This window comes from Panthera onca, chromosome B4, assembly GCF_046562875.1.
Source record: "Panthera onca isolate mPanOnc1 chromosome B4, mPanOnc1 haplotype 2, whole genome shotgun sequence".
NCBI lineage: Eukaryota > Metazoa > Chordata > Mammalia > Carnivora > Felidae > Panthera > Panthera onca.
In genome coordinates this window covers 141274966-141302382 of record NC_138345.1, presented here as the reverse complement: position 1 = coordinate 141302382, position 27417 = coordinate 141274966, and the positions used below count along the sequence as shown (strand labels likewise).

At 63.4% G+C, this 27417-nt stretch overlaps 3 protein-coding genes across 6 annotated transcripts in view; 1 reads left to right on the top strand and 2 right to left on the bottom strand.

Annotated features, from left to right (window-relative positions):
* Positions 1 to 49: 49 nt before the first annotated feature.
* Positions 50 to 5529, bottom strand: MIOX (myo-inositol oxygenase). Of its 2 annotated transcripts, XM_060656016.3 has the most exons (10): positions 2698 to 5528; positions 2141 to 2221; positions 1827 to 1907; positions 1505 to 1667; positions 1308 to 1375; positions 1074 to 1183; positions 930 to 997; positions 786 to 835; positions 531 to 643; positions 50 to 426 (listed from the first exon to the last, which is right to left on the bottom strand). In XM_060656016.3, the coding sequence occupies exons 1-10, from the start codon at positions 2710 to 2712 to the stop codon at positions 318 to 320; spliced, it is 858 nt and encodes a 285-aa protein (XP_060511999.1). In that variant the 5' UTR covers positions 2713 to 5528; the 3' UTR covers positions 50 to 317. The 2 variants fall into 2 exon arrangements, with proteins under 2 accessions (XP_060511999.1, XP_078305357.1); XM_078449231.2 differs by having other exon boundaries at positions 2141 to 5529.
* An 11-nt stretch (positions 5530 to 5540) lies between these two features.
* Positions 5541 to 7492, bottom strand: ADM2 (adrenomedullin 2). The gene is made up of 3 exons (XM_060656017.3): positions 7362 to 7492; positions 7118 to 7237; positions 5541 to 6439 (listed from the first exon to the last, which is right to left on the bottom strand). The coding sequence occupies exons 2-3, from the start codon at positions 7225 to 7227 to the stop codon at positions 6121 to 6123; spliced, it is 429 nt and encodes a 142-aa protein (XP_060512000.2). The 5' UTR covers positions 7228 to 7237; positions 7362 to 7492; the 3' UTR covers positions 5541 to 6120.
* A 4528-nt stretch (positions 7493 to 12020) lies between these two features.
* The window catches only part of SBF1 (SET binding factor 1), a 30312-nt gene continuing 14915 nt past the window's right edge, over positions 12021 to 27417 (top strand). For 2 of the 3 annotated variants that reach the window (XM_078449233.2, XM_078449232.2), the window contains exons 1-24: positions 12060 to 12248; positions 18452 to 18537; positions 18866 to 19003; positions 19238 to 19396; positions 19482 to 19592; positions 20189 to 20294; positions 20409 to 20541; positions 20634 to 20742; positions 20836 to 20949; positions 21063 to 21140; positions 21570 to 21683; positions 21766 to 21894; positions 21978 to 22076; positions 22182 to 22386; positions 22466 to 22578; positions 24500 to 24649; positions 24966 to 25034; positions 25113 to 25271; positions 25351 to 25616; positions 25708 to 25880; positions 25963 to 26036; positions 26113 to 26308; positions 26554 to 26681; positions 27166 to 27344. In XM_078449233.2, coding sequence (XP_078305359.1) covers positions 12194 to 12248; positions 18452 to 18537; positions 18866 to 19003; positions 19238 to 19396; positions 19482 to 19592; positions 20189 to 20294; positions 20409 to 20541; positions 20634 to 20742; positions 20836 to 20949; positions 21063 to 21140; positions 21570 to 21683; positions 21766 to 21894; positions 21978 to 22076; positions 22182 to 22386; positions 22466 to 22578; positions 24500 to 24649; positions 24966 to 25034; positions 25113 to 25271; positions 25351 to 25616; positions 25708 to 25880; positions 25963 to 26036; positions 26113 to 26308; positions 26554 to 26681; positions 27166 to 27344 — 3143 coding nt within the window. In that variant the 5' untranslated portion in view covers positions 12060 to 12193. Of the gene's footprint in view, positions 12249 to 12645; positions 12735 to 18451; positions 18538 to 18865; positions 19004 to 19237; positions 19397 to 19481; positions 19593 to 20188; positions 20295 to 20408; positions 20542 to 20633; positions 20743 to 20835; positions 20950 to 21062; positions 21141 to 21569; positions 21684 to 21765; positions 21895 to 21977; positions 22077 to 22181; positions 22387 to 22465; positions 22579 to 24499; positions 24650 to 24965; positions 25035 to 25112; positions 25272 to 25350; positions 25617 to 25707; positions 25881 to 25962; positions 26037 to 26112; positions 26309 to 26553; positions 26682 to 27165; positions 27345 to 27417 lie in introns of all 3 variants that reach the window. The other variant, XM_078449234.2, reaches the window with a different exon arrangement.

Below are 27417 nucleotides of genomic sequence, written 5' to 3'. Positions count from 1 at the left end.
CTTGTTTTTCAGGACTTGTTTTGAGAATGTGAGCAGGGGCAGGGCAACCCCAGGTGCCGATGCCAGAGCTGGGAAGCGGAGCAAGATGCGTGTGGTGGCAGGAGTGGACACGCATGTCCAAGAGGCTACTGTGGCCACAACAGACCCCCGCCTCAGTGAAGGTCAGACTCATAAGCTGCTTCAAGGTCTTTATTGCCACTGGGCAGAGTGGCCACCAGGACAGGGAGTGTTGACCGCAGATGTGCACGTGGAGTCCCCCCAACCGTGGCTGTCACCCCAGGGCACCTGACCAGGCCTGGGCAGGGTGGGCAGGCCGGTCACCAGCTCAGCACACCAGGGCAGTACTTGTCGATGAGCCCCTGGTAGTAGGGCCGCAGCTCGTCCACATCCGGCAGACCTGGACACTTGGTGTAGAGGTCAAACTTGCTGCAACAGGGGAGGGGCAGTGCCTCGTGAGGAAGCCCCCCACATCCCCCCGCGCCCCCACCCTCCAGTCCCCTCCACCCAGCCCTGCACAGCAATGGCCGTACTTGAACTCCTGCACCCAGGGAAGCATGGCCAGGTCCTGCTCACTGCACAGCTGCCGGTAGTCGCCACCCGTGTGCCAAGGGTAGAAGGAGTGGAATCGGATCATGTAGAAGGCCTGAGGGCAGAAGGGAGTCACACCCAGCCGGGCAGGGCCAGGCTGGCCGAACTGAGCCAGGCTAAACTGGGCTGGGCTGGGCCGGGCTGAACTGGGCTGGGCTGGGCTGGGCGTTCTTGGTTTAGCCCCTCCCCCCACCTACCTCCGGTGGGAGAGAGAATTTGTTGAACTTCATCATCTGGTACATGTACTCTGTGGGAGACAAGGTGTCACCCCAAAGCACCCAGAGCCATGGCCCCCACCATGGTCCCCATCTTCCCCACTGCCCGGCTCTAACTGGCCTCACCATCATGGCCCCAGGACATGAGGACGTTCTCTAGCCCACAGTGGGGCTGGTACATGCCGAACTCTGTGCTGCAGGGAAAGATAGAAGGTGAGGGGCTGAGGTGCACTGTGGGGAAGAGGAAGACCAGTCGCCAGGGAGGAGCACCTGTATCGAGGATCCTGGAGGTCAGGGTTGTCCTGGAAGGTGGAGTCACAGAAAACCACAGAGGCCTGGGGACGGCAGCCAACTGGGAAGGTGTCTCCAACAACCGCCCACTGGGGACAGGCAAGCACAGTGGGTGTGACTGCCCTGCCCACGTGGGGGGTTTCCAGGGCCCAGATCCCTGAACCCAGGCTGCCCCAGCCCCAAGCTGCTGCACCCCTCCACCTCTGGCCTTACCTGGGGCTCCCCTGCCAGAACCAGGACCTTCCCCAGGTCATGCAGCAGCCCCACGAGGTGGAACCAGTCTGGGAGGGAGAGGGACAGGGCAGGCTAGTGGGCAGAGGAGAAGGCTTGGAACTGAGGGGTGAAGTCAGGAAAGGGCGAAGACCCCCATCTGGCCCTGCACTGCAGCCCACCACGGGAAGGGGACACACCCTTGTCAGGGTGGGCTTTCCGGATGCCCTCAGCAGTCTGGAAGGCATGGAAGGAATTGGGGAAGTCCACGTCTGGGTCCGACTCGTCCACCAGCCCGTCCAGCATGGCCACAGCCTCCAGCACAGTCATTTTCTTGTAGGAGAAGCCCCCAAACTGGGTGTGCTAGGCCAGGAAGGGGATGTCAGCACGGCCATGGTATTGGCGGGATCAGGGCCCGATCCCTCTCCATCCATTCGGCCTGGGGGCGGGGGTGGGGGGGTGGGGGGTGGGGGGGAGGGGACAGCCCCACCCTTGGACTTGCAGCAGAGAGCTGCCAAGTACCTTCTTCCTGACGAAGTCCACGGTCTGCTGCGTGTGCATAAGCTTGTAGGTGGCAAAGACACGGTCCAGCAGCGGGCCAGACTGCAAGCCAGAAGGTCAGCCGGGAGGCTCCCATCCCTGCCCTTCACACCCGTGGGGCCCACTGCTCTGGTCTCCCAGGCTTGGCCCCACAAGCGTGAATGGGAGCTGCCCAAAGGCAGCCCCTGAGCTGTGCAAAAGGGGACAATGCTGCGCTCCCCAGGAAAAGATGGGGCTGAGGTGGGGTTGGGCTCGGGGCAGGGCGGGAGGAGGGTGGCAAGCGGTGGGGTCCTTACGGTGTAGTTTCGGAAGCTGCCCTTGTCTTTGGCTGCCTCTGGGTCCACATCGGGCCGGTAGACCAGGGAAGGGTCTGGGCCCTGGTTGGGTGGAGGATGAAACCCATTTCGCCTTGATGCCAGTTCCATGAGGAAGTCAGGACGTCCCCACGGGGCACCAGAGCCTAAAAGGTGGGCAGCAGGGCACAGCCCCTCCCAAGCACAATGACAGTCTGAGGCGACCTCGCTCCGATTTCCTTATCTGCAAAGTGGATGTCAGCAGGACTCCTGCTTCCCCGGGTGAGGCCCGGGTGCCCGGGATGCTGCGTAGGAGCACATGGCACCCGGCATCTCCTTCTCAAGATCTGGGTCTGCAGGGAGCCTGGGGTGGGGCTGCTGACCCTTGCCCCAGCTAGACCACAGGAGGAGGACAGGAAGGAGGGAGCCCTTTGACCGGGACCAGCGGGCTGGTGGGAACCAGCTTGGAGAGGGCGGGGGTCTGCGGCTCCACGAGGGACAACCAGCCGCTGGGTGATCAGTCAGTGGGGCCACATGTGCACTGGGTCTGGAGTACTCACCACAGCCACCTTCATCTTGAGGGAGCAGAGTTGGCAGGTGGGTCAGAGTCCCACGGGCCGTGTGCCCCTATATATGCCCACAGGTTACATAAGTGACCGGACACCACTCAGCCCCTTGGCCTTGGCCCTCGGTAATGAGTGACCATCCACCCTCCTCCTGGCCTCAGAAGTTAATGTGTCAGCACGGGAGCAGCTCCCAGAGGCCCCGGCCCCGGCCCCGGCCCCCTCTTCCTGATTTCAGCCTTTCTGGGCAACTGACCTGATTAGGACTTGGAGGCCTGACGTCCGCTCCAGCTCCAACGCCGGCCTCCTGCTCTTCCTCCAAGGGCCTTAAACACCTCCCTTCCCACAGTAGGCCCCTCCCAACAGGTGGTGCAGACCCCAGACCCCACCCATCAGCCTCAGGCACCTGGGATTATGAGAAGGGCAGGGTTTATAGGAAAAGTTATCCTGACGCTTGCTAAGTGAGAGTGAAAGACTTTATTCGTGACTATTGCAATAGGGGAGACAGAATCCAACAAAGACAGCAGGGGGTTGACTGCCAATAAGCAGAGTGGGGGTCAATGGACAGAAGATTGCTAAGGGGAGCCACAGAGGTTGGGGGATCCTTGCTAAAGGCAGGCCAGGTGATCAGATCTCAGGGGCAGGGGACACTTGTTAATACTGGGTGAGGCCCAGTGGAGCAGCCTGGCTAAAGTTTGGTCAAGACGGGGGTGGTGGTGATCTTTGTCTGGCTTTTGAGGTGAGGGGCTCCATCTGGAGTCAGGGTAGAGATGAATTCAGCTAGCACTCATCAGGCATGGACCAGGTCAGGCAGACATAGCCAGGACCCAACTGATCAATATGCCTGCCTGGGAGCTGACAGGTTCTCCAAGTAGGAGGCAGACACCGCAAAACCAATCATTGTCTCATACTGGAAAGGCCGGTGCACTTGAGAAAGACGGGGGGTGGGGGTGGGGGGGATGCTGAGTATGGTCGGGTCATCTGGGGGCAGAGAGAGAAAGGACAGGGGACGAAGGCGTCAGTCTACACCCCCTCCTCGGGCGTGTCGGTCTCAGCACCCACTCAGCTTCAGAGACAAGACGTTTGGGTGGGGTGTGCTGCTCTTACGATGATGGTCTCCTCCTGCCAGTGCTGAGAATAGACGGGGAGAGTGCTGGGGCCCCCCATTTGAAATGGCAAAGTGTCCATTTCACTGTCTCCTTCCACTATGGTGTCAGTTGGGAGGGGGTATTCACTAATGCTTCTCTCACATGCTCAGCAAGCATTTGCTGAAGGAATGGAGGGAGGGTCCAGGGAGGTGGCTGGAGCCATCACCCCAAAAGCAGTTGGCGGCTTGGACTAGAAAAAGGAGCAAATGACCAGCCGACAGGATTTGCGTGAGGGAGACAGAGGAGAAGGCGGGCGGGAGTCGGGTGAGCTTGGCATCAGGGAGCATCATGTAGGTGGCCCAGACACGGCCTGGAGCTCAGGGGCCAGGTGGATGCCAGGTGCAATGCTGTGACCACATGGCCCGGCACAGGGATGCCTTGACGTCAACAGTCCATCCTGCTTCCAGGAAAATGAACCCCAAACTGCCGCAGGTCCTCAACAAGGGCATGGATTTCTGGGGGGCTGGCAGCTCTGACCAGTGAGGAAGGGGCAATGTGGGGGTGTCCTTGGCAGAGGAACAGCTTGTACAGAGGACCAGACAACACACAGGCCCAGTATGGGAAGCCTGGGGCGGCCGGGGGCGGGGCGGTCTTGGCCAAGTGGAGCTCCTAACTCTCCCAATTTGACCCTCCTAGACCCCTTCTCTTCTCTCCCCAGTCTTCCTGGCCCTGCGACCCCTGCCTGCTCTGATGACACCCTTCAGGGACCACAGGCATATGGCTCTGAGGCCTGGCCCACTGGCCTCTTCCACCCCCACTCACGCTGGTTCCAGCCTCTTAGCTGCTTTGGGAGTAGGGGTGGGGGGGCTTCCCCGGCCATACTCATGCCTCCTGTGGACTCCACCCTCGGCTCCCCTGGGAGCCTTGCAATCCTCAGACCTAGGCTTCCTCCAGGCAGCCTGCCCTGATCTGCTTCCCACATGCAATTCAGGGCAGGGACCAGCCTGAACTGTCTCCACAGGGCCTAATGGTGTCCTGGAAACGCTCCCACCCTGAGGGGTGGGAATGGGGGGGCAGGGCATCTGAGGGGTTCTGTGGGAGGGCACTGTGGTGACAGTAGGCACTTCCCCGACCTCTGTGGCTGCAGTTTCTGCTTCTAGAGACGGGATAATGATAGCACTCCCCTCACAGGGTGGCTGAGAAGGGGACGAGAGCAAATGTTGACAGAGTAAGTGCCATTATGAGTGTATGCCAAGTAATGGAAACTTCCTTTCTGAACCTTGGGTCATGTCCTGATGGCATGGGGGTGTCAGTAATGAGGGACTAGCAAAGGCTCAGGTATCACAGCATGTAAAGGCCCTACCCGGGGTGGACATACACGGGGAACTGGCTGAAGACCTTGTTCTAAGCCTTTAAGGACAATCCACCTTCCCCAACTCTAGGCAAGCCTGCTCCAGCCTCCTGCTGTCCACTAGTTTGCCCCAGTAAATCCCAGAGCAGGGCAGGGTGGGGCCGGGGAGATTGTATAGCCTGTGGCACCCCCACCCTTGTTGGACTACCCCACCCCACCTGAGGTGGAATGGTTCTGACTGGGCCTATCTGGGCTGGAGATCTTGCCCCACCCAGCCCCACCCCGCCCAGAGGGATGGAAGGGGCGTCTGCTCAGCCCCAGTGTGGTTCCTGAATCTCTAGGCCTTTTCCCAGGCTCCCTGCTATCCAGCTGGAGGGCAGAGGCAGGGGTGTGTGGGGGGCGGGGGGGGGGGGGGGGGAGGGCGGGAGGTCTCCACTTTGACATGGCCTGTCCTCTCTCACTCAGGCTCTGGGGATGGGGACCACAGGGGGTCCTCCTTCCTGCTGCCCTCCCAGTCTCCAGGGCACAGGGAATGGAAAGGCTGGGCACCTGGGACAGGCCAAGTGCGCGTGCCCAAAGCCTGGGCCTAATCTGATGACTCCAGACCACCGGGGAAGGGGCCACACTGGCCCACCTTGTGCTGGCCCAGCGTGGCCCTGGGTATCCTGCCCCACATCCTTGGGCTGCCCCTCCCCTCTGAAGCCCCTTTCATGAGTCCAGACTCTGCCTGCAGACCTGCTGGGGTCGACCCATGTGCACGGCCTTCCTTGTCCAAAGCCGGTCAAGGTTGCTTACTACAGGACCAGGTGGGTGTGGGGTGGGGCGAGAGTTGCCTTGGGGGCCTGCACACTGTTATGGCTATTGGTGTTTGTAGGAAGTCCGCGGGGCTGGGTGGGGGCAGGGGGGCCCAGATGCAGCTCTGGGACTGGGTTGGGGGGTGGCATCCTGGCCGGGACAGACAGAGGTCTGTCCTGCTCCATCTCAGCCGTAGCTGTGGGGGCTGCTGGGGTCCACGGGGGCTGAGTCCCGTGGGCCGGCTGACCCAACCAGCTGCCATAGGCGGTGGCCGAGGTTGTGCACCTGGCAGGTGCCCAGCACACAGCCCACCCTCAGGAGCTGGGCTCGGGACCTGCGGGGGCCCAGGTGTCGGTGGGGGCCACCCCGGAGAGGGTGACCCATGGCGGGGGCTCGGTTGGCGCTCCTCTGTGGCTGGAGGGCCTGGTGTAGCTTCCAGACCACAGGCTGAACGGCAGGGTGTCCCGGCTTCAGGCCACCGGAAGGGGCCCAGGCTGGGGGCTCCCTGCAAGGGGGTTGGGGGAAGTAAACCTGATGGCCAAACCTTTTAGGGACCCTCCAAAAGCACCCAATTTCCCCTCCACACAGGCCTGGGGTCACTGGCAGGGGAAGCCCAGTTTCCCCAACAGTCTGGGGCACTGCCAGGGGAAGTCCGCAGCCCCCACGTCATTATCCAGCAGGCCAGGGGAAGCCCACCGGCCCTTGTGAGCTCTGGGCTTGGGTCCTGGCTCTCAGCCATCTCAGTAGCCCAGGCCACGTGTCCATTTACCTGGGCAAAGGGCACCCCTGGACTCTGTGGGTCACCGTGCTCACGACCCGAGTGACCCCCCCCAGCCCTCCCCTGGGGGTGGAGGAAGGTGGGCAATCCTGGGGATCCCTCCAGCCTCCCCTCTCCTAGCCAACCTCTCCTCGAAGTGGTTCCTCTACTCATAGGGGAGGGGAGTGCCCTGGGAGGGAGGCCAAGAAAGAGGGGTCCCTTGCCCTGCTCAGGATTTGCTGAAGGCCCATTTGCTGGCTTCTCACTTAGGGGGCAAGCCTTAGTGGCAGGGGGTGGTTTCCCCACTGCAGGAAGAGTCCGGGGTGGGGGGGTCCAGGGCAGGGGAGACCGAGGGGGGCCTCCCCAGGGATTCTGGTTTCCTTCCCCGTAGGCCCCGAGGTTTGGGCTGGTGTGGACCCCACTCACCTAGGTGGGGCAGGCCATTGGCTCCTGCCCAGGCCGCGGGACAGTGTGCCTGGGAGCAGCAGGCAGAGCAGGCTGATGCAACCGAATGTGACCGGCAGGGGCCGGGCCATGGGGGCGGGGCTGGAAGGAGTGTGAGCCAGGTAGCTGTGGGGGGGCAGTCCTCACCGCCAGCCACCCCTAAGCCCGGCACATTGGCAAGCCCCGGTGATGAGGGGTGCAGGCGTGGACACAGCCAAGCTTGTACCTGTGTCTGTCGGCGAGAGGGTCTCAGGCGAGAAGCGGGCCGGTGGGTTGCTGTCTGTCGGCTGGGCAGAGAGCACCTGGCAGGTGGAGGGCCTCCTCAGCCAGTTTGCCGTCTGTGGGTCCTGCTGGAGACCTGGCCTCCGCATCACCAGATCTAAATAGTCTTTCCAGGAGGAGGCGGAGCCGGATGCCCCAGCGGGGCGGGAGCCCGGCCGGCCGTCCTGCTCCCCACTCCTGCCTAGCCTGACAGGGGCCCCATCCCACTGGGAAGTGCTCAGCGACTGGCCAGGGACCCCAGCGGCCACCAGCCTCATCTCTGGTGCCTTCTGGTGGGGGACACTGTCCTGAAGCCCGGCAGTCTTCTAGGAGTAGGCGTTAGGGGTGCAGTCAGCTAGCCACCCACCACCTCCTGGTCCCGAGTGTCGGCTCCTCAGATGTCTGCCCTGATGAGTGGCCTGGGAGCCTGGCCAGAATCAGGGCTGGAGAACTCAGGCTAGATATTCAGTTCCTCACAAAGGTGATTTGGAGACCCTTCCTCAAGATCCCCTCACAGCTGTGTTCTGAAAAATCTCTACCCTCTTTTTCCACACTACTGAAGTACTGAACGGTTTTTGTAAGAAGTTTAAGTAAGTACAACGTGGGACCCTTGCATCGCCATCCACTATGGATTCTTCTGGGTGGGCACCCCATTCCTGACTTTCTCTTATGTATGCTGGTATATTTAGCTAGGGCCAGGTGGTAGTGTGTGTGTATTATGCACGCACATGTGAGTGAAAATATATGTAAACAGAGAGACCTCCATTCTTTTTTTTTTTTTAATGTTTTATTTATTTTTGAGAAAGCATGAGCAGGGGGAGACACAGAAACTGAAGCAGGCTCCAGGTCCCGAGCTGTCAGCACAGAACCTGACGTGGGGCTCGAACTCACAAACTGTGAGATCACGACCTGAGCTGAAGTCAGACGCTTAACCAACTGAGCCACCCAGGCACCCCGAGACCTCCGTTCTTTCCTACGGTTGGCCCTACTCCAATACGTAGGTGCTCTGTAACTACTTAACTGATTTTTATTAATGAGCAATCAGGCCATTTCCAGTCTTTCCAAGAGTAAGAGCCCTTCCGTTGTGAGCTCACAAAAGTGTCCGTAAAGGATACTTTCCTAGAAGTGGAAATTCTGGTTGCAGGCGAACCTGTGTTTGCGCTGACAGGCGTTGCCGACTTCCTCGCCGCGACGCCTGTGCCAGGCCGCTGTCAACCAGTAATGGATTCGACGTTCGCGGGTCTTGGTGTCTTCGTCAATCTGAGAAGGGATAATCACCCCATCGTCCCCACCCCAGATGTTTCTTTGATCATCTGAGCATCTCTGTGCCCGTCACATTTCCTCTTCTGTCTTGGCTGCCCCGGTCCAGCTCCCTCTGTAAAGTCATCACGGATGACCTGGTCACTCTCTGTTCCTCCTGCTGTGCACACCATGGGAGCTCAATAAACATTTGCTGGATGAATAAATGAACAAGTGTTGGACACATGCCATATTAAAGAGCTTGGTTCACGTCCTGAGGAAGGTAGGGAGGCATCAGCAGTTATTCTGGTTTCTATTTGTTCATTTATTTTTACCAGCTGGGGGAGGAGAGTGATGCCATCATATTTATCTTAGAAAAATGCTGCATAGCAGGAGGGGTGTGTGGGGCAGAGCAGCCGGGTCAGAGAGAAAGGAGTGTCACTGGAGGGCAGGTGAGGAGCGTCAACCGTTCTGTTTGCTGATGCAGGAGCCCCTAGAGAGAAGGTAGGGGTTGGCTCCCTGAGGTCATCCTGGCAGAGGTGTCCGGCTGCCGTCTGGCCTCATGGGTCTGGGCTGAAGAGAGGGCAGACCTGGAACACAGTTCTGGGGTCTCATAGATGGCAGGGCTCTGGGAGGTGAGAGGTATGGTGAGCTCTGTCCACAGAGAGTGAAGAGAGGGGACAGAAGCCGCATGCCAGCTCTGGAGGAACAGCCGGGGAAGGGGTGGGCAGAGGCCCCCGGGGCGGCGGCTCTGCAGCGGCTTCTCCTCTTGCCAGCCCCTCCCCCCAATCTGTCTGGCACACTGATTCCAGGGCCATCTTTCCAAAACTCAAAGGTGATCACATCACTCACCCTTCCGATAAAGAAAAGTTAAATCAAACTTCTTTGTCTCCACAAGGTTTTTAATCTGGGAAAGTGGAGGGAGACCTCAGTGAAGTTCACAGGCCATGGCTCGCTGCATTCCTGGGCCTGGGGTTCTACCTCCCCAAACCCCACAGGTGGATGGCGTGTCCTCTGGCCCTCAAGTCTCAGTCTACCTGCTTATTTTGCCCCTGTCCCTCCCGACTGGATGAGAGGCCCCCTCCACGATCCCACAGACCCCTCTATAGCACACCTCGTGGTACTTATTGTCTGTAACTGTCCACGTGCCCTCCAAGGAGAAACCGAAGGGCTTCTTTCAGTAATCCTCCATTGCAGGAGCTGCTCACCTGTGAAAATTTGCAAGAAGACCAGAGGTTTCCCTGGTGAGCAGAGACTGGGCCACAGGAGGCATGTGGTGCTGGTGAATGTTGTAAGAACTCTCTAATGAAGAAATCTGTGTGGGGCAAGAAAAGCTAGGGTGCAAGCTGGGTGGCTCGGTCGGATGAGTGTCTGACTTCGGCTCAGGTCATGATCTCATGGTTCATGAGTTTGAGCCCTGCTTCGGGTTCTGTGCTGACAGCTCAGGGTCTGGAGCCTGCTGCAGATTCTGTGTCTCCCTCTCTCTATGCCCCTCCCCTGCCCGCACTCTGTCTCTCTCTCAAAAATAAATAAAACATTTAAAAAATTAAAAAGAAGAAAAGGTGGGGAGATGGAGTTTAATCCTGATGTCCAGGATCCGTAGGGAGAAAAAGATTGAGAAAAGGGGGCATTGATAGGGAACAGCAAGTGGTGGTGGGGGGGGGAGTTGGGGTGTGGGGGCAGACTTGGGGGTAATGCAACACAAGGCCTTCCATCTGCTGGCTTTGTTTCCTCTGTGAAGGAGGGCCGGTGCGGTCATCTCTGAGACACAGCAGGTGGGACCAGAGACTGACCAGACATCAGCAGGCTGGGCGATGGGAGAACGTCCATCTGCAGTTGGACCATGGGGTCATCACGGCCACTCTGCACTATATGGTGGTGCAGGACTGTGAGTGGCTGAGTTTTGCCAGGCGGGGACAGTGGGCTGATGAGGACATGGGCAAGAGGACAGGCAATGGGAGTCACGTTGGGTGGGGGTAAGAGGAGGAAAGGAGAAAGCCAGAGAGAGTCACTCCCTATAAGGAGGTTGACTCTGCTGTGGAGAGAGGAGGCGAGAGAGCAAGCACAATTCTCCGGAAGAGGGAGAAGCAGGCAGAAGCAAGCACCCCTGGCGGTGACCTGGACAATGCAGTGGTCAGGAGACCCAATGGTGAGAAGCTCAGTGGTGGGGGCGTCGTGGTCTAGAAGGACCCCAAACCTACGCTTGACCCTGAGGCATCTCTGAGAGGGCTGCAAGGAGTGGGCTCCTTAGGGCATGAGGGTGGGGCGAAGGGTCTCCACAGTGTCTGAGGGACAGCCAGCCCCGGGCTTAGGGGCCAGAGGACTTGCCAGGGACCCTGCCTGTCCACCCTATGCAGAGCTCAATGGTGTGGTCCTGTGGCAACGAGGGTCTTTTTGGGTATAAGTGACGGAAACCAGCTGGGACCAAAAGAAGGACTTCTCAGCCTATGTACCCAGTACCAGACAGGAGCAGAGGAGGGTGTGACTGGGCCTGTGCCCCAGGAGGGGCGCCGGGGACAGGGTACCCCTGGTAGGGTCTCTCAGTTCCTGTCGCTGGGTTGAATTTCATTCATTCTCCAGCCGGCTCCTGCAAGGGAGTGGAATACGGATGCCAGCAGTTCTTTCCTTCATAGGTTCTGGCGCAGCCAAGCATCTGAAAACAAGCCCAGTCCTGCCAGCTCACTCTCTCCACCTCTGCAGCTCCTCTCCTCGCCTGTCCTGCTGTAGACCCCGTGTCCCCCTTGCCCATCCCTGTGGCACCGCGGGAGGGCCCTGCACAGCCCTGGTCCTTGTGGGTGGTGGGCACTGTCAGGGACTCTGCTGGGTGCAGTCTTCTCCCAGGCACCGGGGCGGCCTCCAGCGCTCACGGCTTAGGACGCGGCTCTTCACAGCGGGACGGCCAGCGCAACTTTTTAAAGGACGTGTGTTCAATGTCTCATCCCAGCTAGGTGGGGCTTCCAGGTGGGGCCCGAGCCATCCAAGGGCTGCGAACGCCAAGGGCAAGCCCTGAGCTCTCCCCCGGCAGTCGCCAGGCTAGCAGCCCCTGAAGGGACCAGGGAGGCCTGGGGACAGGGTTGGGCCCTTCTGTCTTCCTCCAAACTGACAGCCCCGGGGCCTCGGGAGCTCGCTGGAGCGAAACCCGGCTCCTCTCCGCCCCGGCGTAGGAGCCGGGAGCTCCCGGACCAGCTGCGACCCGGGCCGCACCTGCAGCTGACCCGCGCGAGCCGCCGTCGCTGTCAGCACCCGGGGGGCGGTGCCCAGGCCCCGTGTGGGCGGTGCTGGGCGGGGTCCCGCCCCCGGGAACCGAGCCCGCGCCGACTGGGCCAATGGGAGTTCGTAGTTACGAGCCCCGCCCATGACTGGGGGGCGGGGCGAGGCCGCGCAGGCGCACGGCGCGGCCGGGCGGGCCGGCTGGCTGGGAAGATGGCGGCGGGAGCCCTGGCCGCCGCCGCGGAGCGGGCCCAGGGTGTCCGGGGAGCACGGGCCAGGGCCGGGGCCGGGCCATGAGCGCGCCACCCTCGCGTCCCCGAGCCGCGGAGCCCGCCCGCGCCCCTCGCCATGGCGCGGCTCGCGGACTACTTCGTTCTGGTGGCGTTCGGGCCGCACCCGCGCGGTGAGTGCCGGGCCCGCGGCCGATGGCTGACGGCGGAGGGCCGGAGCCTGGGGACCGAGAAGGGTCAGCCGGGGCGGCGGGACAGGTGCGCCGGGGCAGTCGCGGGGACATGCGAGGCGGGCGGGCCGCGGCCGTCGCGCCAGCGCGAGGGTCGTCTGGGGCACCTGCCAGGCTGGGGACCGGGGTCAGGGAGGAGCGGCCGCCCTGAGGAGAGCAGGGCAGTGCGACACGGCGAGCCGAACCTGCCCACCGCACTCAGGGCAGAACCGGGTCAGGCAGAGCTTTGGCGTGGGCCGGGGAGGTGGGAGGGCCCGGAGCCGGCTCGGCCTCCCCTCTCCCAGTTGGGTGGGATGGGCCCTCTCTGCCTTGGCCGACCGCCGGGTGGCTCTGCCTCCAGGGGCACGGATCCTTCGCTTGCGAGCCCCTCCTCTGACCCCCAGTGCCTCTGGTCTGAAGCCTCCGCCCCGCCCGTGTGGGATGTCTCAGGTCAGGGAGGCTTGGTGGGATGCAGAAGAGCGCTGGGATTTAAGGAGTGCTTCATGGAGAGGTGGCGTTTGAGCCCTAACTGGGAGAACTTCAGGAGGCGATGTGAGGAGGAGAGAGAGAGAGAAGAGCATTCCTGGCAGAAGGCCTGCGGTCCTCATGTCTGCAAGCCAAGCCCTGGGTGGGGGATCGTTGTGGTGACTGGTGCCGATGTCAAGGAGGTCCATGTCTAGGGTCACTGCCTGTGTCTGAGAGCCCTTCAGCCCAAGGGGGTAGGAGAAAACGGAGCCCGACAATGACATCAGCAACAGCCATGGAGACAGTGGCTTGGGGAGTGCGCTCCGTGTGCCAGGCCCTGCACAGCCTTTTGTGTGTGCATGATCTCATTTCTTCCTCCGAGCAGCCCACCAAGGTTTCCTTGCTCTTCCCTTCATTCATAAGGGGAGTCAGGCGAGAGGCTGATCGCCTGGTCTGAGCCCCCACAGAGGCTAACCCAGAATGAAGCTGTGGGCTCAAATCCCGACGAGGGGACGGTGCATGTCATCAGGGGAGGCTTGTGTGGTCAGTGGGGCTTACCCTTGAGACCGAAGGTGGGGTTGAGCCCCCCAGTCTGTGCTGCTTCTCATCAGCCCAGTTGCCAGTGTCATCACCCAGGACCCAGACTTTTCTCTTCTCTGCTTCTTGCTGAGACTACCCGCTGGACCCTGCACACTCCAGACCTTCCTCAGTGCTCTTTTAGTCTTCGCTCCTCTTCTCTGCTCCTGTCTGTCCAAGGATCCATCCCCTGGCACCCTCAGTCGTGAGCGTGTCTTCCTTCAGAGAGGGAGTTTTTGCAGGCAAGAACCAGTTGTCTTCATCTCCCAGTCTGCACGCGTCAGGCTCGCTGTCAGTGTTGTACAGGCCCACAGAGAGAGAACTGTCTGTTCCGAGGTGCACGTGGGGGGCAGTGAGGAGGCCATGCCAGCTGGAGCACAGGGGTGCATGGGATCCAGGGAAACAAAGCCGGCCGAGGGGCTGCCCCGGTGTGAGGGGCCCTGGGCTGGGTGCCAGGGCAGGAGCTACATGAACAGAGTGGGCTTGGAAGCTGACAGTGCCGAGAGTGGTGTGTGAAGGGGCTGGGGAGGCAGATACCGCGGACAGAGGCCAGGTGGTGGCAGGTGAATCAGGGAGGGGAGAGGTGGCATGACAAGCTGGCTGCGACACTCGGCGCCCCTGGCGCCTGCGGTCTCTGATGAAGACAGGGGAGACAGCTGGAGCCCATAATTCCTGCTTACCCTGAGTGTCAGGAAGGAGGGATTCCCAAGCTGTCCACTGCAGGAGGGGTGGGGGCCGTGGAGCTACCTAACCATTGCCTTCCGTGCGGGAGCTGGTCAGTTGCTGGCTGGCCAACCAGCCTCAGGGCCTCTGTTGGCAGGACTGGTGCATCGCTGGGAAGAATCAGCCCACGGCCTGGGACCCTGGCTGTAGACCTGAGGGCAGAGTCAGGTGGTAGGAGTGCTGCTCGGGGGGAGGGGGAGGGGGAGTCAGTGGCACCTGCTTTGCCACTTCGTAGCCCTTGACCTCAGGCCAGTCTCCCAGCTCTCTGCACCTCAGTGTTTTCATCTGGAGTTGGAATGAGTCACACAGACCTCCCAGGCTTCCACGAGCACGAGGTGGACACAAGCGTGAAGTTCCAGGAAATGATGGATGCCTTATTAATGATGAGCAGCAGGTGTGTGCACACCCATAGGCATTGGCACAGCGGGCACTTCTGCTGGAGGTATAGGAACCTGTGTGCTGGCAGGGCAGGGATGCAGGGTCTCCTGGGTTCAGTGGCGAGGATAGAAGTGGTGGCTCTCTTGTCCTGGCCTGGATCTGGACATCCCACTTGGAGTTGGTGGATGCGGGGCCTGGATGCAGGGGTCCGGCCTGAGGGAGCATCTGGTTTTATGGTTACCACCTGGTGGATCTCTGCAAGCAGGAGGATGGGGAGGGGGCTGGGCGGAACCCCTACTTTCAGAGTGCAGACCCCTCCCTTGGTGAGTCGGAGCTCCTTCACTGAGGACATGGGTTTAGCACCTGCACCCTGGGCCCAGCTCTGGGGACACTGTGGGGGCCAGACAGATGGTCCGCGCCCAGCTTCTGGCCTCGGAGGTCCCTGAGAGCGGTCAGCTGATCTCACACGGCGTGGCTGGCGCCAGGGTGTGTCTTTGGGAGCAGAAGACACTCTTGATCTGACCAGGCAGCTGGTCTACCGGGGAGGAGGGGCTGGACCCCTCCTGGTGGCCCTCTCCCTGACCCCATCCCAGCATTTGAGAAGAAGACCTTCTGTCCCATGGCCTGGCCTCTTTCAGTCCTGGCTGTGCTGAGCGGGCCACATTCCTGGGCCCCGTCTACTCTCTCCGCCCATGTTCCTGCCCTCTGGAGCAGGTTGGGGCTGTTTGGAATGGCCTCAGCTGATTTCCAGCCCCCACCCTGGGAGCCAGTCTGGTCTGCCTGGGGGGAGGTTGGGGAGGACCTCTGGAGAGCCTCAGCCCCTCGCACATCCTGTTGCTGTGGCCGGTGGGATGGCCTGTGTGTTGGGGTTGGGTGGGTGGAGCAGCGGGAAGGTCCCGTCCTTCCTTCACCCTCTTCCTATAGCTGAGCCAGTCCCACCCACCCGCGTGTGCTGCGGTGTGTGGAGGGACGGGCGGGGCAGCAGGGGAGGCTGCCATCCTCCCTTGCCTCTGCTCACAGTGCATGCTGGCCTGGGCCGGGCCTCCAGGCGTCGGAGCCTGGCACTGGTGACGGCCACTGCCAGCGGACGACAGAACGCGTGCTCTGTGTTCTCTCGCCCTGTGTTCAGGCCTGCAGCCCCCACACGGCTGGCTGCGGGGACATGGTTGCAAGAGGAAGTGCTTGTCCCCATCTGTGTCTCAGGGGACTCTGGTGCCCTTCCTCCTAAGGCTCCCCGAAGAGTCCCGCCCCGGGACACATGATGGTGCTTGTTGGATCAGTTCTATCCCCGAGGGCTGAGGGGATGCCCTCCCTGCTATCCCGAGGTGCAGGAAGCTTGGTGGGGCAGGGAACTCAGCCACTGCAGGTCACCTCCGTGGCCACAAGGGCTCAAGTGAGCGGGGGACACTGAGGGGCATGGCAAAGTACCCCCCCCCCCCACCTCCTGTGCACGCCAGCAGCCGAGTTGGGGCCTGACCCCTGATAGCACAAAGCTGAGGTGTGGGCTGGGTTGCAGGGAGGGTTGCAGAGAGAGCAGGGGTCAGGGCCTCTCCACGATGTGCCCTTCCAGGAAGGGCTTGCCTGTCCCGGAGCCCCCGGGGCTCCGAAAGCTGCCCTGCACTTCTGACCCAGGAACCTGTTTGCTCGTGGGGTGTGAGTGGGCCTGGGCGTGGGGGATGGCCGTGTAGCTGGCTGTATGTATTCAGCAAGCCCTAATTAGGCTGCGGTCTGTGCCAGGTACAGGTGTGGCCATGGACACAGGGACGTAGTTTCTTGCTTGTGGAGCTCCCATCTGGCCCAGCCAGCAGGTGCATCAGGAATCACGGGGCGGTGTAGTGGAGGGAGGGAGGTCCTGGGGGTCCGACTCTAGGCCCCAGGCCCAGGCAGGGTGCAGAGAGCTTCCTGGAGGAGGGGGCACTCTTTGGGCTGAGACCTGAAGGGCAAGTTTAGGGCCATGATGGTGCAAAGAAGGAGCTGGGGTGGGGGGATGCTTGCTGGCATAGGCAGTTGGGACAGCTCGAGGAAAGCCTCCAGTTGGTTCTTCAGAGGGCAGAGCCCTGCAAGTGGGAGTTGATGTTTCACGGGATGGATGGGGTGGGGGTGGGGGGGTGGACAATGGCCAGTTACATTGTCTGCTTCCCTGGGGGGCGAGGCTGCTGACAGCAGCCCTCCAAAGGCTGCCTGGCCTTGGGATGGAGGCTGTGGGGCAGAGGCTGCTGTCCCCATCTGCACACACCCCCTCTTCCTTCCTCCGCCCACTGCCTCGTGGCAAGAACTGGGTGAGCCCTGGGTGCCAGCCAGGCCTGGGCCCAGATGGTGATTTGGGGCTGCGCACAAGTGAGCCCTTGGGGGAGTGGGTGGGGAGAGAAGCCGTGAGCTGGCGTGGACCTGTTGAGGGTGGCCCTTGGGAGTGGGCCTGGAGGGACCCCAAGGGGCTTTGTCTCAGTGGGCCACGTGTGTGTATGTGTGCTTTTGTGTGGATAGGTATGGCCCAGCAGACACACCTGTCCCTCTTCCCTGCCTCCTCTTGTCTGCCGCTTCTCTTCAGGGTGTCAGGAGGGGGAGGGGAGCAGGAAACTGAGGTTTTGTGAGTCAGAGTCACGGCCCTCCATCGCCCCACCGCCACCTCCAGCCCCACAACAACCAGCCTGCTGCCGACCTCCTTGGCATTGCCTCTGTGATCTGGAGGGTGGGTGGTCTCCAGAGATCGTAGCCCAGCTCCTCTGCTGTCAAGGTCCTGGGGTCTGCTCATCACCGCCCAGGGGTCCAGGCTGGTGCCCAGGCCCCTGGCTCTGCCTGTAGCTCCTGTGCACATTCAGGGTGGGCTGGGCTGGCTGGTCTGGGGCGGTGGGAGAGGGGGGGGCTGCGTCCATCAGGCCCTCGGAGGTGTGCGCCTTGGCTCTCAGGGCCTGGGGGCAGGCCCTCAGAGAAGCTTCGTGCGAGTGCCCTCTCCTTCCCTGTTTGCTCCCGCTCTTCTGCTAGTGTGGGCAGTAGTGTTAAAGCCGGTCTGTGCGGGGACCTGCATGTCACGTGTGGGACATGAAGGTAGGGAGGCTTCTGTCTTAGCCTGCTTTACCCTGCTGCTGCGCTGGGTGGGAGCGGGAGGTAGAACAGAGGCCTGTGTCCCTCCTCCACGGATCTGAGGTGAGTGGCCCCCTGACACGGCCCTCATCATGCCTCTCGGTTTGGTTCTCCAGGGGTGAACAAGAGGTGGGGGCCTCTGACCCCACCAGTGTAGACTTGAGCTGGGAGTTGTGCCCAGGGCATAGAGAGGGGGAAGCAGACCTGGGCCTCCTGCCCCCAGACCTCCTCCCTGGCCCAGGGCACCCAGGGCTGCACAGGCAGGGGATAGACCCCTGCAAGTTGCTAGATCCCCAGCACTCAGGAGGGCCCTCCGTTAGCGGGTGTCCTGAGACCTGGTCTCCATCCTTCCTGCCACCCCTCTCTGGGTCCTGTGCTGGGCCTGTCCGTCTCGGAGGCAGTGGTGTGAGTGGCAGTTCAGGCCTGGGTATCCTCTCCTCCGGCTCAGACAACAGGTGTGAGACCCCTGTGCCTCTTGAGTGAGGTGGGTGCCCACTGTCATCGTGGTGCTCACTACCTAGCAGGGTGGGGGGCGGGCAGTCCTGGGGACCAGGTGTCGAAGCTGGTGGTTGGCTGCGGAACCGTCCAGAGCTGCTCTCCCCTCGATGGAGGGCTGACCTGCTGGTGGGCGGCTGGGGGTATCGACGTGTTGGGAAGGGGCTTCTGTGCCTGGCCTGGCCCAGCCCACGGCTTTCAGGACTCCACATCCCATGCCAGGGGGTTCTCTCCGTGCACTCTGGGAGCCCTGGCATCTGTGGCCGCCTGGGGGTCCTCCCCTCATAAGATATTTTTAGGGAAATGATAGGCCTGGGAGTGGAGGCTGGTCTGATGCCAGATGAAAGCCAGGGCAGTAGAGGATGTGTCCATCTGAGACCCTCGAGGCCCCCGACCGGGTGGGCGTGCAGGAGGTGGTGGGTGCCCTGACTGCCTGCTCCTGTCCTCAGGGAGTGGGGAAGGCCAGGGCCAGATCCTGCAGCGCTTCCCAGAGAAGGACTGGGAAGACAACCCGTTCCCCCAGGGCATCGAGCTGGTGAGTCGGGGGTGTTGAGACGGGGGTGGGCAGGCCGGCACTACCGTGAAGAGCCTGCGCAGGGCCCAGCCCCCACCACGCATAAGGGGACGTCTGAGCTGCTGCGGGGGGAGGAGGGGGGAGGTCCTGGGCTTGGCTGGCAGGGTACCTGGTGCCCACATTGTGTCATGTCGTCCTTCCCTCGTGATGGCAGAGACCACGTCCTGCGTCACAAGGTTCTCTGTGCACGCGGGGAGACCAGGGGCCGTGACTTCCTTCTGTGGGGAAGGGCGAGGTGACCCTCACTGAGGCGAGCTCACTGGTGACCCCTACCCACCCTTCCCTGCAGTTTTGCCAGCCCAGTGGGTGGCAGCTGTGTCCTGAGAGGAACCCACCAACCTTCTTTGTTGCTGTCCTCACCGACATCAACTCTGAGCGGCACTACTGCGCCTGCCTGACCTTCTGGGAGCCGGCGGAGCCCACACAGGTCATCTTGGGGGCTCTGGGGTACAGCCGCAAGGGGTTCCGGCTGTGGCCACCACCCTCTGCCTCTGTCCAAGGCTGTGTCTCCCTGTGTGTGGCAGGTCCTGGGGCCTCAACCCCACGGGAGCCGGAGTTCCCAGAGGGCTGGTCCCGTCTGAGTCACTTGTGTCCTCCCTCTGCCTCCCCCGGGCTCGCGGGACCTGCCTGAGAGCTGGGCAAACGGGGCTTCTGTCCACAGGAAGTGGTGTGCACAGAGGACACCACCGAGAGGGAGGAGGAGGCGGACGAGGGTGGCCCGGTGCGACTCTCCCCTGTGACGCCTGGCCCACCTGGCCAGCTGTTCGCACCAAAGACACTGGTGCTGGTATCTCGACTGGACCACGCGGAGGTGTTCAGGGTGAGGCGAGCACCCGGGGCTCGAGGCCGGACACGGGGCGCCCCCGCCGGATGTGCCGCCATTCTCCAATCTGTGGTCCTTGCAGAACAGCCTGGGTCTCATTTACACCATCCACGTGGAGGGCCTGAACGTGGGCCTGGAGAACGTGATCGGGAACCTGCTCACATGCATCATCCCCCTGGCTGGGGGCTCACAGGTGGGTCTTGGGGGCAGCTGCTGTCCACCCAGAGCAACGGCCCTTCAGGTGTCCCAGGCCACGAGCATGCGGCCTGTAGGCACTTGGAGTCCCTGGGCACTTGGGCTCGGCATGGACACTGTCCTGCGTCTTGGCGCTGCCGTCACCTGTCGTCCCTTCTCGGCCCTGCCTGCTCGCCTGTGTGTCCCGTGTCTTGCCTGGCTCCCCATCTGGCATCTGTCAGTTTCTGTGTCCTCTTGCTCCTCGGGTGTGCCTGTCTCTGGATGTCCGCTCATCTCTCTGCTCCCTGGTCAGTATCCCCACGCGTGGGTGCGTCTAACTGTGTTTCTCTGCCTGTCCGTCCTGTGCAGCTGGACTCTGTTGAGGATGGAGTGGTATGGATTCTTTGTTTCTTCTGCCCACCCAGGCCCCACCCTGCCCCAGGTCAGAGGCCCTGAGTTTTCTCTGCAGCACTGCTCAGGCCGCCGGGCCAGGCGCGGCCTTTCCCTCACGTTAGGCCGCCTGTCCTGGCCGGTCTCGCCTCGGCCCAGTCAGGAGCTCCGGGCTGACGCGGGTCTGGTCGGAGCAGCTGAGTACTGGCCCCTCTCTTTCCACAGAGAACCATCTCTTTGGGGGCTGGTGACCGGCAGGTTATCCAGACCCCGCTCGCCGACTCGCTGCCCATCAGCCGCTGCAGCGTGGCCCTGCTCTTCCGCCAGCTGGGTGAGCCCGGGCGTCCCCAGCCTGCACAGCCCTCCCTGTCCTCTCCCTGGGGGCTGGCAGTCAGAGGTGGGGTTCTGACAGCGCCGGCCCTCCACGCCTGTGTTTTCTCTCCAGGCATCACCAACGTGCTGTCCTTGTTCTGCGCCGCGCTCACCGAGCACAAGGTGCTCTTCCTGTCCCGGAGCTACCAGCGCCTCTCGGACGCCTGCCGGGGGCTCCTGGCGCTGCTGTTCCCCCTCAGATACAGGTGCCTCTGCTGCCGCCTCGCCCCCTCCCCGGCCCCCCCCCCCCCCCCCCCCCCCGCCCGGGCCCCCTGGGCTGAGCCCCGGTCTGTTGCAGCTTCACCTACGTGCCCATCCTGCCGGCACAGCTCTTGGAGGTGCTCAGCACACCCACCCCCTTCATCATCGGGGTCAACGCGGCCTTCCAGGCAGAGACCCAAGAGCTGGTGAGGCCTGTGGCTTGTGCCTGCCTCTCCGTTCCCGGCCCTGCTGACCGGCTGCGGGCCCCTGACCGCTCGCTTGCTCCCTTTGGTCCCCAGCTGGATGTGATCGTCGCTGATCTCGATGGAGGGACGGTGACTGTCCCCGAGTGTGTGCACATTCCACCCCTGCCGGAGCCCCTGCAGAGCCAGACACACAGTGTGCTGAGCATGGTGAGGCGGGACCGGTGGCTTCGGGGAAGCTGAGGTGGGGTCGCTTGGCAGTAAGGGGACCGCGGAGCCCGGGGCTGCTGTGCAGCGGACCCCGCTCCCGTCTGCTGCTGCAGGTCCTGGACCCGGAGCTGGAGCTGGCAGACCTCGCCTTCCCACCGCCCTCAGCCAACGCTTCTTCCCTGAAGATGCAGGTGGGGGTCACTGCGGCTCCAGTGCGGGGGGGGCGGGGGGGGGGGGCCCACGCTAAGCCCGCAGCCTCTCCTCAGGTCTGCTGCCACCGATGGCCGGCGGGCAGGGCCACCCAAGCACCCTGTGCAGCCACCCCTTCTGGGCCGGTGGCAGGGGGCCGCTGGTGGGGGCGGTGTGTGTGTGTGTGAGTCCTCGAGGGGCCTGTGCGGGAGTGGCCGTCGACACTGGGTCTTAGAGGAGTCGCCGTGGCTTTGTGTGAAGGAAGGGTGGAGGGGCAGGAGGGCGCAGGGGTGCCCGGGAGGCCTGGGCACAGCGTGGATCGGTGTGTTTGGTGCGCAGAGCTGGAACCTGGAGTGGGTGGAGGGCTGCCGCATGCTGGGGCTGGGGCGGGCCTGCGGCCTAGAGCTCACCCGCACTCACCTGCGCCCCAGGACAAGGAACTGCGTGCCGTCTTTCTACGGCTCTTTGCCCAGCTCCTGCAGGGCTATCGTTGGTGTCTGCACATGGTCCGCATCCACCCGGAGCCTGTCATCCGCTTTCATAAGGTGGGCCGTGGGAGGGGGAGGGGTGGAGGCAGGCGGGAAGTCAGCGCTGAGGGACTGACACCCCCCCCCGGTGTGCCCCTAGGCAGCCTTCCTGGGCCAGCGAGGGCTGGTGGAGGATGACTTCCTGATGAAGGTGCTGGAGGGCATGGCCTTTGCAGGCTTCGTGTCGGAGCGTGGGGTCCCTTACCGTCCTACGGACCTGTTTGATGAGGTGTGCCCCTGCCCCGGCGGGAGGAGCTCCCGCCACCGGCTCCCTGCCTCGCCCGGCCTTCCTGACCCTGCCTCCTCCCCCAGCTGGTGGCTCATGAGGTGGCACGGATGCGGGCGGACGAGAACCACCCCCAGCGCGTCCTGCGTCACGTCAAAGAACTGGCAGAGCAGCTCTACAAGAACGTATGGCGGGTGGCACGGGGCGGGTGGGGTGGTGGAGCAGCCTAGCTAGGTCATCGCGCCTCCTGGCGTCAGGCCGCCTGCCCACACCTGCCCGTGTCCCCCCAGGAGAACCCGTATCCCGCCGTGGCTATGCACAAGGTTCAGAAGCCGGGGGAGGCCAGCCACCTGCGGCGGGCGCCCCGCCCCTTCCCCCGGCTGGATGAAGGCGTGGTGCAGTGGATCGTGGACCAGGCCACGGCCAAGATGCAGGGCGCGCCCCCGGCCGTGAAGGCTGAAAGGAGGACCGCTGTGCCCTCGGGGCCCCCCATGAGTGCGTAATGGGGAGGGGGCCCCTAGCGTGGCCCAGGGCGGGCACGAGGGCAGAGGTGAATGCGGCTTCTGCTCCCCAGCCGCCATACTGGAGCGGAGCAGCGGGCTCCACGGCAACAGCGCACGGCGGCTGGAGGTGGTTCGAAACTGCATCTCCTACGTGTTCGAGGGGAAGATGCTGGAGGCCAAGAAGGTGAGGACGGCTGGGGGCGGGGAGCCCCGGCGGAGAGCGAGAGCGCTGAGCCTGGGTCAGTCCACCTGCTGGCAGCTGGCGGGGGCTGGGCGGGCAGGAGGGGGGGAGGGGCAGGGGGACACCGGGTCTCAGGCTCCTGCCTGCCGAGGCGGCTCGCAGGACGGACCTTTCATCTCTTAGACGTCAGAACACGCTAGAGGTTTCTGCTGCTGGGTCCCTTCTTCCTCCGTGAAAAGAGTGCAGGCCCACACACGGCTTTTTTTTTTTTTTCCATTGGTAAAAATCGCCCTGTGTGGTGTTTGTGAACACCTCGGGTTTCGTGACAGCCAGTTTGAATGTGTCTTTTGTTCACAGCGGCACAGTCTCCTGTGAGGGGCCTACAGGGTCCCTAGTCGTTCTACAAAGAAAAATAATAAGGGGCGCCCGGGTGGCTCAGTTGGTTGAGCGTCCAACTCGATTTCAGCTCAGGTCGTGATCTCATGGTTTATGGGATCGAGTCCCGCCTTGGTCTCTGTGCCGACAGCATGGAGCCTGCTTGGGGTTCGTTCTCTCTCTCTCTCTCTCTCTCTCTCTCTCTCTCTCTCCCCCCCCCCTCCCCCTCTCCCCCCCTCTTCCTTCCTCCCTCCCTCCCTCCCCCTCCCCCTCTCTCCCCCTCTCCCTCTCTCCCTCTCTTCCTTCCTCCCTCCCTCCCTCCCCCTCCCCCTCTCTCCCCCTCTCCCTCTCTCCCTCTCTCTCTCTCTCTCTCTCTCTCTCTCCCCCCCTCCCCCTCTCCCCCCTCCCCCTCTCCCCCTCTTCCTTCCTCCCTCCCTCCCTCTCCCCCTCCCCCTCTCTCCCCCTCTCCCTCTCTCCCTCTCTCTCTCTCTCTCTCTCCCCCCCTCCCCCTCTCCCCCCCTCTCCCTCTCCCCCTCTTCCTTCCTCCCTCCCTCCCTCTCCCCCTCCCCCTCTCTCCCCCTCTCCCTCTCTCCCTCTCTCTCCCTCTCTCTCCTCTCTCTCTCCCCCCCTCCCCCCCTCCCCCTCTCCCCCTCTTCCTTCCTCCCTCCCTCCCTCCCTCTCCCCCTCCCCCTCTCTCCCCCTCTCCCTCTCTCCCTCTCTCTCTCTCTCTCTCTCCCCCCCCTCCCCCTCTCCCCCCCTCCCCCTCTCCCCCCCTCCCCCTCTCCCCCTCTTCCTTCCTCCCTCCCTCCCTCTCCCCCTCCCCCTCTCTCCCCCTCTCCCTCTCTCCCTCTCTCTCCCTCTCTCTCTCTCTCTCTCTCTCTCTCTCTCCCCCCCCCTCTCCCCCCCTCCCCCTCTCCCCCTCTTCCTTCCTCCCTCCCTCCCTCTCCCCCTCCCCCTCTCTCCCCCTCTCCCTCTCTCTCTCTCTCTCTCTCTCCTTCTCTCTCCCTCTTCCCCTCTCTCCCTCTCTCTCTTTCTCCCTCTCTCTCAAAAATAAACTTAAAAAAAAAAGAAAAATAATTAGAGAACAAGAATGTGACCCTTTGTGGCCTGCCTCATGCTGAGCCGGCCACCAGCTCTGTATTAGGCTTGTGCTATTTGGACACTGAGGCCTGGCCGACAGAGGGGCCACAGATGCGGCAGCCGGCGCGTGCTGGAGCTCAGGGCCGAGGGGCCTCCTTGGCACATCTGTACGCTGGCTTGTGAACACGTGGTGTCCCCATCTTCGTGGGCTTGCGTGTGTGTGGAGGGCTGGGTCTGCTTGACGTGTTAGTCTCTACAGGGCAGGGAACCCCCGGAGTCTGGACACACCTGACCTGGACAGCTTCCAGAGCTCCTCTGGGCTTAGAGCCTGGGCTCTGGCCCTCCAGGTGCCCACTGCCCTCCCCTCCCGGACTCTGTGCCCTGTGCCTCCCCCCCTTCCTCCAGGGCACGGTTGGACGTGTGCCCTCGTAGGCTCGTGCCCCCAACCCCCATGCTCCCGTGTCCCCAGCTACTTCCAGCTGTGCTGAGGGCTCTGAAAGGGCGCGCGGCCCGCCGCTGCCTCACCCAGGAGCTGCACCTGCATGTGCAACAGAACCGGGCGGTCCTGGACCACCAGCAGTTTGACTTCGTTGTCCGAATGATGAACTGCTGCCTGCAGGTGAGGCCGGGCCTCCCCCCTGCTGCCCATACGGCCATAAGGGTCAGGCCAGGCAGGGCTCCCCATTCTACCTGTTAAGGATACCTCTCTTGGCAACGTTGACAGCTGGGGAGGTGCTGGTCTGCGGTGGGGATGGCGGCCGGGGGAGAGAACTGTTATTGGAGGGGGTCTCCTGCCCCGAGCCCCCGGGCAGCCTCTAGGGAGCCGGTGCAGACGGTCCGGGGACAGTGGTAGGAGTTGCTGCTTGGGCGGAAGTGCCAGTCGGGGCACAGTAGGTGTTGGGGGGGTGGTTCCAGCGGGCTCACGGCTCTCGCAGGACTGTACCTCCCTGGACGAGCACGGCATCGCGGCCGCCCTGCTGCCCCTGGTCACGGCCTTCTGCCGGGTGAGTGCCGGGGCAGCCCCGGGGGTCCTCCCGCTGCCCCTCCTGCCGTGCCTGATGTCCCCCACCTGGCCCCTGCAGAAGCTGAGCCCGGGAGTGACCCAGTTTGCATACAGCTGCGTGCAGGAGCACGTGGTGTGGAGCACACCGCAGTTCTGGGAGGCCATGTTCTACGGGGACGTGCAGACCCACATCCGGGCCCTCTACCTGGAGCCCGCCGAGGACCGAGACCACCCGCAGGTGCGCGGGGACCCCTGGGCCTGGGGCGCGAGGGCCAGCCCGGCCTGGGCCTGGCTCACCTGCGCGGGTGCCGCGGCAGGGTGGGGAGCCGTCTGCACGGGAGGATGAGCGCTCCGCCCTGGACGTGGCATCTGAGCAGCGGCGCCTGTGGCCGACCCTGAGCCGCGAGAAGCAGCAGGAGCTGGTGCAGAAGGAGGAGAGCACGGTGTTCAGCCAGGCCATCCACTACGCCAACCGCATGAGCTACCTGCTGCTGCCCCTGGACAGCAGCAAGAGCCGCCTGCTGCGGGAGCGCGCGGGGCTGGGCGACCTGGAGAGTGCCAGCAACAGCCTGGTCACCAACAGGTGCGGCCGGGGCTCCGCGGGCCTTGCGGGGGGGGGGGGGGGGGCCTCGGTGGGGTGGGCCTGTGCCCACCTCGCCCCCTCCCTGGCCTAGCATGGCGGGCAGCGTGGCGGAGAGCTACGACACGGAAAGCGGCTTTGAGGACGCGGAGACCTGCGACGTGGCCGGGGCCGTGGTCCGCTTCATCAACCGCTTTGTGGACAAGGTCTGCACAGAGAGTGGGGTCACCAGCGACCACCTCAAGGGGCTGCATGTCATGGTGCCAGGTATGGGGGGTCTGGGTGTGGGAACACTCCCCTCAGCCGGGCAGACGTGGGGGCCCGGGGCGTGAAAACCGCTCTCCCCCAGACATCGTCCAGATGCACATTGAGACCCTGGAGGCCGTGCACCGCGAGAGCAAGAGGCTGCCCCCCATCCAGAAGGTGAGCGGGGGCCGGGCAGGGCCGCGGCCCCGGGGCCCGGGCCGCGTCCTGAGGCGCCACCCTTGTCCCTGAGCAGCCCAAACTGCTGCGGCCACGCCTGCTGCCCGGCGAGGAGTGTGTGCTGGACGGCCTGCGTGTCTGCCTGCTGCCAGATGGGCGCGAGGAGGGTGCGGGGGGCAGCGGGGGAGGCCCCGCTCTGCTCCCGGCCGAGGGCGCCGTCTTCCTCACCACGTACCGGGTCATCTTCACGGGGATGCCCACCGACCCCCTGGGTGAGCCTTTGGACGCTTTGTCCCCGGCCCCCCTTCCCTCGCTCCCTTCCCCGCCCGGGGCCCGGGGGGGGGGGTGAGCGAACGGGACTTTTCCTGCCTCTCTCTCTCCCGTTCTCAGGGGTGCAGGGTCCCCGCGCAAGATAGGTCATTGCCCCTCTCCCACCTGCCCGGGGCCCCCCATAGTTCTGGTACCCCAAGACTCTGTGATCCCCTCCCCTCCCCCTGACTGCCCGGCCTGTGGTAAGTCGGGGAACAGGTGGTGGTCCGCTCCTTCCCGGTGGCCGCGCTGACCAAGGAGAAGCGCATCAGCGTGCAGACCCCCGTGGACCAGCTCCTGCAGGACGGGCTGCAGCTGCGTTCCTGCACATTCCAGGTGCGGGGGTACCGGGGAGGGGCGGGGCCCCTGGCGCGTGGCTCTCACTGTGCGGCAGGCAGCTAAGCCCTCAGGCTCGTCCTCAGGAGCTGCCGCTGAGCCGGATGTCTCCTGCGGCGTTTGTGGTTTCTGTGTCTATGCGCAAGTTGCCGTGCTTTGGCTCGGTGCCGTCTGCCTGTGTGACGTGCCGGCCTTTGGGGCCCTTCTGTTTGTTTTGCGGGGCCCTGACCCTCGAGTCCGCGTCTGGCACGTGCGCTGTGTGCCCCGCACCACCGAAACCTAGGCAAATGACCATCACGCGTGGTGAAGGACCAGGTTCCTCAGCCTCGCGGCCGCAGACACCGTAATAAGCGGCCCCTGCGCATCCTGCTGTCCCTCAGGCACGTCCTGCTGTCCCTCAGGAGGATGCCCCTGCCGGGCTTCGGGGCGCGCACGGCTTCCCGGGGAGGCCGCCCGGACCTCTGAGGGCCTTTGTCTGTTGCAGCTGCTAAAGATGGCCTTCGACGAGGAGGTGGGGTCCGACAGCGCCGAGCTCTTCCGCAAGCAGCTGCACAAGCTGCGGTACCCGCCAGACATCAGGGGCACCTTTGCCTTCACCCTGGGCTCTGCCCACACGCCGGGCCGGCCGCCCCGCGCCACCAAGGACAAGGGCCCTTCCCTCAGGTGTGGAGCGGGGCCCCAAGGCCGGCGCACCCGCCCCTCCCAGAAGCACCGTGGGCGTGTCCCCTTGTCCCTT